Source organism: Mixophyes fleayi, chromosome 2, assembly GCF_038048845.1.
Source record: "Mixophyes fleayi isolate aMixFle1 chromosome 2, aMixFle1.hap1, whole genome shotgun sequence".
NCBI classification, from domain to species: domain Eukaryota; kingdom Metazoa; phylum Chordata; class Amphibia; order Anura; family Limnodynastidae; genus Mixophyes; species Mixophyes fleayi.
This window is the reverse complement of record NC_134403.1, coordinates 257,515,848-257,527,200: the sequence shown is the minus strand read 5'-3', so window position 1 is coordinate 257,527,200 and position 11,353 is coordinate 257,515,848. Positions and strand designations below refer to the sequence as shown.

Genomic DNA, 11,353 nt, shown 5'->3' with positions numbered 1-11,353 from the left:
ACTTACCAAAGAGGTACCCCAGAAGCCTCCAAATAGCAATCCAATGTCAGCACTCCCCCTCAGCTACTGACACCAACATGCCTCTCAAACAAATACAAAAGTGGAAGCTGCTCAAATCAATTTATAGGCCATAACAGGTGCTGAAAGGGTGGGGTTATCCTGCAAGGAACATACACACAACATTTTTTCCCCCAGCACACTGCTATAGCCAGCAACAGATCTGCCATTTCTACTGTAGATAAAAATGCAAAAGTCTTTGTTGCACACATTTGCAAATGTATGTTTAAGCCATCCTGCCACGCCAAGGCGCTTTTGCATATAGGATGGTCCTACTCTAAACAATGAGAGTCCCTATATTTGGGCCATACATATGTGTTTTTAAATTGAGAGCTAACTTACCAAAGAGGTACCCCAGAAGCCTCCAAATAGCAATCCAATGTCAGCACTCCCCCTCAGCTACTGACACCAACATGCCTCTCAAACAAATACAAAAGTGGAAGCTGCTCAAATCAATTTATAGGCCATAACAGGTGCTGAAAGGGTGGGGTTATCCTGCAAGGAACATACACACAACATTTTTTCCCCCAGCACACTGCTATAGCCAGCAACAGATCTGCCATTTCTACTGTAGATAAAAATGCAAAAGTCTTTGTTGCACACATTTGCAAATGTATGTTTAAGCCATCCTGCCACGCCAAGGCGCTTTTGCATATAGGATGGTCCTACTCTAAACAATGAGAGTCCCTATATTTGGGCCATACATATGTGTTTTTAAATTGAGAGCTAACTTACCAAAGAGGTACCCCAGAAGCCTCCAAATAGCAATCCAATGTCAGCACTCCCCCTCAGCTACTGACACCAACATGCCTCTCAAACAAATACAAAAGTGGAAGCTGCTCAAATCAATTTATAGGCCATAACAGGTGCTGAAAGGGTGGGGTTATCCTGCAAGGAACATACACACAACATTTTTTCCCCCAGCACACTGCTATAGCAAATGGAAAGACTACCTGTCCTGTAGGGAGGAGATCTGGTAACCCTACACATGGCAAAAAATTTCCAAAGTTACAAATATACATGCAGGCCCAGCGCTCCCATTAGGCAAGGTTAGGCACTTGCCTAGGGCGCCGGGCTCTGGAGGGCGCCCTCCAGAATGAAAATTACTTTAAAACTGTGCGGTGACCGCTGACCATACCTGTCACGGCCGCCGCCGCACAGCATTCAGATGCACGGGGGAGGGGGGAAGAGGCTATTGCTCACCACCGCCGCCTCTCTGCTCCGTCATTTTTTCAAAATGCCTAGGGCGCCATGGACCCTAGCACCGGCCCTGTATACATGGCACAAACAATGTGTGGTGACATCATGCAACCACTTTTGTGTGAATGAGCCTACAGAATAGGAAATGTATGGACTTGCATGCCACGAAGGGAGTGCAGGACTGTGGGAGATATAAATGTTTGCTCCTTCTGATAGGTTTGATCTTAGTTGGAAGAAGGCTAGGTCCACTCTTACACCTAATATTAAGCCCACATGCAGTTCAATATATTTATATGACATCTGAGGTGTAGAGAGTGCATATTTTGAAAGCTGTTAGTCGATGGCTGCAGAGCCATTTTCCTTTTGCAAGATAACCTGTTTTATATGGGTGCTCTGGAGGTGCCTATAATAAAGTTAGACCTATACTTTCAATAGGATGAACGTCTTTTAGTCCCTTCCAAGTACACTGATTGTTCAGAAGTGCATTTGTATGCACAATGATACCAATATATTAAGTACGTTTGAGTACCAATGGCACACATGAAATACTAGTCTCAGTAATCAGACAGTCTATATAACAAACCATATATAAATAGAAAACAAGTACATGGAGAAGGTGCATATGTGAGAAAGAGGGTAGGGGTGCTGCTTGTGAGAGATTACAGTCTACAGACTATGATTTATTTAACAATACAACATGTCTGTCTGCTAGAATTATTTTTGGGAAAGTTGTACAAATTTTAATAAATTAAAGATACATTCCTAAAGCGGAAGCAGGGCCTGCACTTCTCTATACTCCTTGCGGTCAAATAAGCACATTTGTTTAAAATGAAGCTCATAGCATGTCTGCATAGCCTGGGGTTAATATATGACCTTTATTGTCTCTACCCCTCACTTGTATTCTTTACAAAATGATAATCTACCCATTACTTGAAGTTATATTTTTCTTTTCCCCGACTTGAACAGACTATCCCTACGCTACTACACCTTCCCGTACAGTATCGCTATTTTATCTTTCCTAACTATTTTGTTCACATCCTTCTTTTCTATTATCTGCCAGCCTTGATGAGATGTTTCACAGCAACATTTGTATTGCACATGCTTGTAATGCACATATGCTACATAGACACTTCCTATTAGGAGATCATTACAGGGAATGATTTGCTCTTTGCCCAGGTGTGTCTATAACTGCTGTGTAGTAACTGTACAGGAAGTCCTGTACTCCAGTGCTCAGCCACATCTTATTTTGCTCCTGGGCTCTTTTATGTTCCAGTCATGACGAATGCACCACACACTCCACCGAGGGGTAAGTAGTCACAATTACAATAGTGAATATCAGGTCATGTATTTTAAATGCAATATCCTGTGGAATGCAATAAATAAGTTCCAACAGTTACTGCCACTTTATCAACAAGATACAGGATACTGAAATTTCTTCTCTGTAAAACATTAGGTATATGAATTAAATTAAAGCTTGCATATAAGAAGTATTGCGCCAGGTAGTCATTAAGTTATTAGTAGACATTTTAAAGAAAAGAAAAAATTAAGTCCAATTAACTATCTTTATGGTGATCAGACACCATAAATAGAAAAGAGTGTGAAACGTATTGATGAGTGTACATACAGCAGGGCATTTTGTGGCAGGGATATGTTGCACATAACAAGCAAATCCCAAGGAGCCAGCAGTTTTGGATACCCCATATCTGACTTGTTTTTGGTAAGATAGTGTTAATTTATTTGGGAGGCAAAAGGGGTGTGGCCAGGTTACATTCTTGTCATAACATAATCATTTGTGTAGTCTTCGATCCTCTTGCCCCTCTGCTCTTTCTTGTCTAATAATTCAGTCTGGACTCATACCTGAAAAAAGAATGATAACATAGTTTTGCCTAAACAAACTCGCATCACTTTCCTTCAAGACCACATAGAAACTACCTGGCTTGGTAAAAGAAAATGCTAGTCCTCCAATAGGAGGGCTGCAAAAGGAATACGCTGATAAACTGACAGGATGTTATGCAAGTGAAACTCCCAGCTAAACCAGATATTTGCCTACTAATTGGCTACTAAATTAATATTCTACAGTATTCCACCCACTTTTCTCAGGACCTATCAGTTTGACCAAACTGTACTCAGAAATGAATAAGGATGAATTAGACGTGGCAGAAGATTAATCACTTACAGTAGTTTAATTGTTTAAATTGAATTTATAAATTGCACTATAATTATACATCTGTGGATAAATGCCTTTATTGTCAGTAAAAGGACTGCTTGCACATACATATGACCAGCCTTGCCATGAGGCCAAATAAAGTCCCTTTGTAGTAGAGATGGGCGGGCTCGATTTCTTTGAAACCGAACCCACCCAAACTTTAGGGTTCCGATTACCGAGCCGAGTACTCTCGCGCCTATTCGGATTCCAAAATGACGGAAAACGTGATTGTGACGTCATCGGATCTCGGTTCTCGCGAGTTTTGGAATCAATAAATACCTGCCTCCACAGCGATCTAGCGCCATTTGTGAGAGGGAGAGAGAAGGGTTAGGTCACAGTATAGAGCAGGCAAAGTGATAGAGTAGAAATATGATTTGTCCTAGACATAAGACCAAAAAAGACACTTCTTATGTGTGGAATTATTTCTACCCAAATCCTAAAAACAGTTGTATAGCCATTTGTAGTGTATGTAAAGCTACAGTCAGTAGAGGGAGGGACCTTAACCATCTTGGAACCTCATCCATGTTACGCCATTTGACGCGAATTCATGGCAAGGTGTTGGGAAAAGCTGAAAGTTGTGGTAAAAAAATAACAGCAAGCAGTCCATCATCAGCTAGGACCAGCTTCTCTCACCTACATCCCGACGCCTGCAATCTACACCCACAACACCGTCCTCATCAATATGCTCAGTAGCGATCGGAGATAGCCCTGCATCCAACTTGGTAAGGCTCGATGACTCCTGCACTATAATTCTTGAGCGTTAGTCCCACTGCTGCTGGTGTTTGCTGCTGCTGGGGGTGAATCCTCCTCCCATAAGCAGCCCAAGTAGAAGAGCTCTAGTACTTTACAACAATTAACTGTGAAACAATCTTTTGCTAGAGGAAGCAAGTATAACAGCAGTCACCCAGTCGCAAAGCAGATCACAGACGCCATGGCGACTATGCTAGTGTTAGATCTGCGTCCAATATCCACTATAAACGCAGCTAGTTTTTCACAGTTAATTGATGTTTTGTGTCCCCATTACAAAATTCCATCGCGACACTATTTTTCAAGAAAAGCTATTTCTCAACTGTACCAGAACGTTCGTAAAAATGTAGGGATGTGCACCGGCGACTTTTGAGGTCTCGTGTTTTGTGTTTTGGATCCGGATTTTCGTTATTTTTGGGGTTCGGATTTGTCTCGCAAAACACTTGACGAAAGGTCTCGGTTCGGATTTAAGGTTTTGGATTCGGATTTTTTTTGAAAAAAACATAAAAAGTTTAAAAATCAAGTTTTTGGGCTTATTTTCACTCCTAGGCTATTATTAACCTCAATAACATTCAATAACAAGCATTTCCACTAATTTACAGTGTATTCTGAACACCTCACAATATAGTTATTAGTCCAAAACGTTGCAACGAGGTATCTTTCTGGACTGCGTAGAGGAGTGGGTCACCACAATATATATAATAAGAAAACCATCAACTTGTATGATTCGCACCAATAAATGTACCTGGACTGCGTAGAGGAGTGGGTCACCACAATATATATTAAAAACCCTGAACTTTTATGAATCGCACCAATAAATGTACCTGGACTGCGTAGAGGAGTGGGTCACCACAATATATTAAAAACCCTGAACTTTTATGAATCGCACCAATAAATGTACCTGGACTGCGTAGAGGAGTGGGTCACCACAATATATATAATAAGAAAACCATCAACTTGTTTGATTCGCACCAATAAATGTACCTGGACTGCGTAGAGGAGTGGGTCACCACAATATATTAAAAACCCTGAACTTTTATGAATCGCACCAATAAATGTACCTGGACTGCCTAGAGGAGTGGGTCACCACAATATATATAATAAGAAAACCATCAACTTGTTTGATTCGCACCAATAAATGTACCTGGACTGCGTAGAGGAGTGGGTCACCACAATATATTAAAAACCCTGAACTTTTATGAATCGCACCAATAAATGTACCTGGACTGCGTAGAGGAGTGGGTCACCACAATATATATAATAAGAAAACCATCAACTTGTTTGATTCGCACCAATAAATGTACCTGGACTGCGTAGAGGAGTGGGTCACCACAATATATTAAAAACCCTGAACTTTTATGAATCGCACCAATAAATGTACCTGGACTGCGTAGAGGAGTGGGTCACCACAATATATATAATAAGAAAACCATCAACTTGTTTGATTCGCACCAATAAATGTACCTGGACTGCGTAGAGGAGTTGGTCACCACAATATATTAAAAACCCTGAACTTTTATGAATCGCACCAATAAATGTACCTGGACTGCCTAGAGGAGTGGGTCACCACAATATATATAATAAGAAAACCATCAACTTGTTTGATTCGCACCAATAAATGTACCTGGACTGCGTAGAGGAGTGGGTCACCACAATATATTAAAAACCCTGAACTTTTATGAATCGCACCAATAAATGTACCTGGACTGCGTAGAGGAGTGGGTCACCACAATATATATAATAAGAAAACCATCAACTTGTTTGATTCGCACCAATAAATGTACCTGGACTGCGTAGAGGAGTGGGTCACCACAATATATTAAAAACCCTGAACTTTTATGAATCGCACCAATAAATGTACCTGGACTGCCTAGAGGAGTGGGTCACCACAATATATATAATAAGAAAACCATCAACTTGTTTGATTCGCACCAATAAATGTACCTGGACTGCGTAGAGGAGTGGGTCACCACAATATATTAAAAACCCTGAACTTTTACGAATCGCACCAATAAATGTACCTGGACTGCCTAGAGGAGTGGGCACTGGGCACCACAATAAAATATATAAAAAACCTTCAACAGGTCTGCATTACACTACACATACGGCTGCTCCTCCATCCTCTCCATCATATACATGTTGGAGTTTTAGCGTGTGACAACCTCTTGTTTTTGATAATGTCAGTGCATTTTGAATATTTTTCAATTTGCCCCACACCACTGAATGTACTTTATCTATGATACGCATCTATCTATCTTGACTGCGTAGTGTGGTGGCCCCGGTACACAATTTGGTACCGAGGCCACAATATAATTAAAAAACCCTCCACATGTCAGAATTCCACCAAACAAGTATCTGGACTGCGTAGTGGGGTGGCCCCGGTACCCAATTTGATACCGGGGCCACAATAAAATAAATACACCCTCCACGTGTCAGAATTCCACCAAACAAGTATCTGGACTGCGTAGTGGGGTGGCCCCGGTACCCAATTTGATACCGGGGCCACAATAAAATAAATACACCCTCCACGTGTCAGAATTCCACCAAACAAGTATCTGGACTGCGTAGTGGGGTGGCCCCGGTACCCAATTTGATACCGGGGCCACAATACCTCCTCCAAACATGGTACAGACAATTCGTCATTGAGATCCCATCAAGTATGTTAAAGACAGACAGGGTCCAAGTGTTATTGGTTGACTTTGTAAACCAAAAAACTGTCCCTGTTGCACATAGTCGTGCAATGAAGACTGACTTTTTCATTTAAAGGCACCATCTTTCAAGTGTAGTGTTTGTAAGTCTAAGTCATATTATACTTTTGGTAAAATTGGTTTATTTTGTTCCTCTTTATGGTAACTACTAATAGAATTAAAGTATTAAATAGAAGCGGCAGTTCCTCTTTATGGTAATTAGTAATAGAATTAAAGTATTAAATAGAATTAAAGTATGAAATAGAATTAAAGTATTAAATAGAATTAAAGTATGAAATAGAATTAAAGTATTAAATAGAATTAAAGTATGAAATAGAGTGGTATAGAGTTGTAGTGTGGTATAGATAGAGTGGTCCCCACAATATAATAATAAAACCCTCAACTGGTCTGAATTCCACCAAACAAGTATCTGGACTGCGTAGTGTGGTGGCCCCGGTACACAATTTGGTACCGAGGCCACAATATAATTAAAAAATTGGGCATCAACTGTCACCGTTGTTTAATATCTGATACACCTAAATATGGACTGCACAGTGGAGTGGCCCCGGTAGTAAATTTGGTGCCGGGGCCACAATACCTCCTCCAACTTCCAAGTGTAGTGTTTATAAAGACAGACAGCGTCGAAGTGTTATTAGTTGGCTTTCTTAACCCTAAAATTGTCCCTGTTGCAAATATTCGTGCAATGGACAGTTACTTTTTTATTGAAAGACTCAAGCTTTCAAGTGTAGTGTTTATAAAATATAAACAACAATACAGCAGTTTTAGAGCACGTCAAAAACTCTTGTTTTAAATTATGACACGGCATTTTACTTTTGGTTTAATTTCTTGAATTTTTTAAAATTTGGTTTTACTTTTTGAACATGGCAAACGACTGTTGATTGGTCATATAATGCCAAAAAAAAAGTTCCAAGATGGAATTGTCCTTGGGCCCTCACACCCACCCTTATGTTGTTGAAATAGGACATGCACACTTTAACAAACCAATCATTTCAGCGACAGGGCCTACCAAACAACTTTGGCTGAAATGATTGGTTTGTTTGGGCCCCCACACCAAAAAAGCTATTCATCTCTCCCTGTACAGACTAAACAGGCTCTACTGAGGCAAGATGTTGTCCTCATCCTCAACCTCTGATTCCTCTCCCCCTACAGTGTGTACTTCCTCCTCATCACACATTATCAATTCGTCCCCGCTGGACTCCACAACCACAGGTCCCTCTGTAGTATCTGGAGGGCAGTGCTGTACTTCATTGAGGAATTGATTATTCATTTTTATAAACATCATTTTTTCAACGTTATGAGGAAGCAACCTCCTTCACCGCTCACTGACCAGGTTCCCCGCTGCACTAAAAACTCTTTCCGAGTACACACTGGAGGGGGGACAACTCAGGTAAAATAGAGCCAGTTTGTACAGGGGCTTCCAAACTGCCTTTTTTTCCTGCCAGTAACAATATGGACTGTCTGACATGTCTACTTGGATGGTGTCAGCAAAGTAATCATCCACAATTTTTTCTATTGTGACAGCATCCAATGCAGCGAGAGTAGACATGTCTGCAATGGTTGGCAGGTCCTTCAGTCCGGACCAGATGTTATCAGCATCCCCGCCAGTGCCTCTTTTGGGAAAACTGAGCTTTTTCCTCGCAGCCATAGATGTGGAAGAAAATGAGGGTGGAGCTGTTGGCATGTCACGGTCCTCTTCAGAGGACAATCTCCTGACCAGCAGGTCTTTGCACCGCTGTAGACTTGTGTCCGCCGGAAACAGAGACAAACATACGCTTTAAACCGAGGATCGAGCACGGTGGCCAGAATGTATTCCTCTGACTTTAAAAGAGTGACCACCCTCGGATCCTGGCAAAGCGTACGAAGGGCTACATCCACAAGAGCTACATGCTTGGTGTAATCGCAATGGCTTACCAGCTCCTCCCTCACTTTCTCCAGCTGCTTCTGCAACAGCCTGATCAGGGGAATGACCTGACTCAAGCTGGCAGTGTCGGAACTGACTTCTCGTGTGGCAAGTTCAAATGGCTGCAGAACCTTGCACAACACGGAAATCAGTCTCCACTGCGCTTGACTGAGGCGCATCCCCACTCCTTTGCCTATGTCGTAGGTGGCTGTGTAGGCCTGAATGGCCTTTTGCTGCTCCTCCATCCTCTGCAGCATATAGAGGGTGGAGTTCCAGCGCGTCACAACCTCTTGTTTGAGGTGATGGAAGGGCAGGTTCATGCTTTTTTGATGTGCCTCTAGTCTGCGGTAGGCACTGGCTGAATGCCGAAAGTGTCCAGCAATTTTGCGCGCCACCGCAAGCATCTCCTGCACACCCCTGTCACTCTTGAGGTAATGCTGCACCACCAAATTAATGGTGTGGGCAAAACATGGGACGTGCTGGAAATTGCCCATATTTAATGCCCGCACAATGTTACTGGCATTGTCTGACACCACAAATCCCCATGAGAGTCTAAGTGGGGTAAGCTGGTCATGGCAAACGACTGTTGGACGGTCAATTGTTTTGTGAAAGACTTAGCGGTCTTACGACTTCCCCTCTGGGAAGATGACCGACTAACAGCAGCAACAGCAGCAGTGGCAGTAGTAGGCGTACCGCTGCAGGATTCCTCGGATGAATCCCGTATTGAGGAGGACTCAGTCTGGCTGCTGACTTGGGCTGCAGGACTGAATCTGATGGAGATTGTGGAGGAAGTTGACGAGGAGGGTGTTGCTGGTGTGTATCCAACTGGACCACGGGATTTAGGTGTCCCTGTACCGATGAGGGTCCTAGCCCCAGTTCCTGAACTAACCACTGAACTATGAAGGTTATTCAGGTGACGTATAAGGGAGGATGTTCCTAGGTGGGCAAGATCCTTACCCCTGCTTATTTGAGCTTTACATAAGCTACATATGGCCATACATTGGTTGTCTGGATTTGGATAAAAATAACTCCAGACCGAAGAGGTGCATTTTTTGGTCTTCTGACCAGGCATGACGATGGGCTTTTTCATCCCATGGACATCAGCTGTTTCCCCCCCTGGTGCCTCATTTACAATAACCACATCACATCCTCATCATCAAGTTCCTCCACAGCGCCAGCTACATCATCAATAGCCTCCTCCCGAGCCACCTCTTCCCGTACAGTGATGGGAAGGTCAGGCTTGACAACCACCAACATCCTTGGACTCGCCTTGTGGATTTGTGATAATTTCTCTTTAGAAGGCAGAGTTGTTTGCTGTTTTGTTGCTGACAGCATAACTCTCTTCAATTTTTTGTAGGGGGGGGGAGGAGGAGGAGGGCTAAGATCCGTGGGTGAAGCTGAACCACTAGTCATGAACACGGGCCAGGGCCTAAGCCGTTCCTTGCCACTCCGTGTCGTAAATGGCATATTGGCAACTTTACGTTTCTCCTCAGATGATTTTAAGTTTCTCTTTTTGCTACTTTTTCTTAACTTGGGCTTTTTGGATTTTACATGCCCGGTACTACGAGATTGGGCATCGGGCTTGGAAGACGACGTTGATGGCATTTCATCGTCTATGTCATGACTAGTGGCAGCAGCTTCAGCATTAGGAGGAAGTGGGTCTTGATCTTTCCCTACTTTATCCTCCAAATTTTTGGTCTCCATTATATGTAGCACAAGATACTGCAGAATGTGTGAACTTGGTAATATTGCAGTACCAATGAACTTATACTGCTGGATTGGTTTTGCAAATTTGGTTATAAATTATAATTATTATATATTTTTTTTTTTTTAAATTTTTTATTTTTTTTTACTTTTTTTTTATTTTTAAAAAACTTGGGAGTAGTGGGGAAATAACTATGCCCTTAGAAGCACAGAGCACAGGACACAGCACCACTGGACTGAACAGGACACGGCACAGGACCCAGCAGCACTACGGAACTCAGCAGGACAGAGCACAGGACACAGCACCACTGGACTGATACTGCAGAATGTGTGAACTTTGTAATATTGCAGTACCAATGGACTTATACTGCTGGATTGGTTTTGCAAATTTGGTTATAATTATTATATTTATTTATTTATTTTTTAATTTTTTATTTTTTTTTACTTTTTTTTATTTTTTAAAAACTTGGGAATAATGGGGAAATAACTATGCCCTTAGAAGCACAGAGCACAGGACACAGCACCACTGGACTGAACAGGACACGGCACAGGACCCAGCAGCACTACGGACCTCAGCAGGACAGAGCACAGGACACAGCACCACTGGACTGATACTGCAGAATGTGTGAACTTTGTAATATTGCAGTACCAATGGACTTATACTGCTGGATTGGTTTTGCAAATTTGGTTATAATTATTATATATTTTTTTTTTTTTTTTAATTTTTTATTTTTTAAAAACTTGGGAATAATGGGGAAATAACTATGCCCTTAGAAGCACAGAGCACAGGACACAGCACCACTGGACTGAACAGGACACGGCACAGGACCC

At 42.1% G+C, this 11,353-nt stretch overlaps 1 protein-coding gene across 1 annotated transcript in view; it reads left to right on the top strand.

Moving 5' to 3' along the window:
* The first annotated feature begins 2,479 nt into the window (after window positions 1–2,479).
* AMPD2 (adenosine monophosphate deaminase 2) overlaps window positions 2,480–11,353 on the top strand; it is an 85,370-nt gene continuing 76,496 nt past the window's right edge. Inside the window, exon 1 of the mRNA XM_075195950.1 lies at window positions 2,480–2,563. Within this exon, the coding sequence (XP_075052051.1) occupies window positions 2,533–2,563 (31 nt within the window). The 5' untranslated portion in view covers window positions 2,480–2,532. The remainder of the gene's footprint in view (window positions 2,564–11,353) is intronic.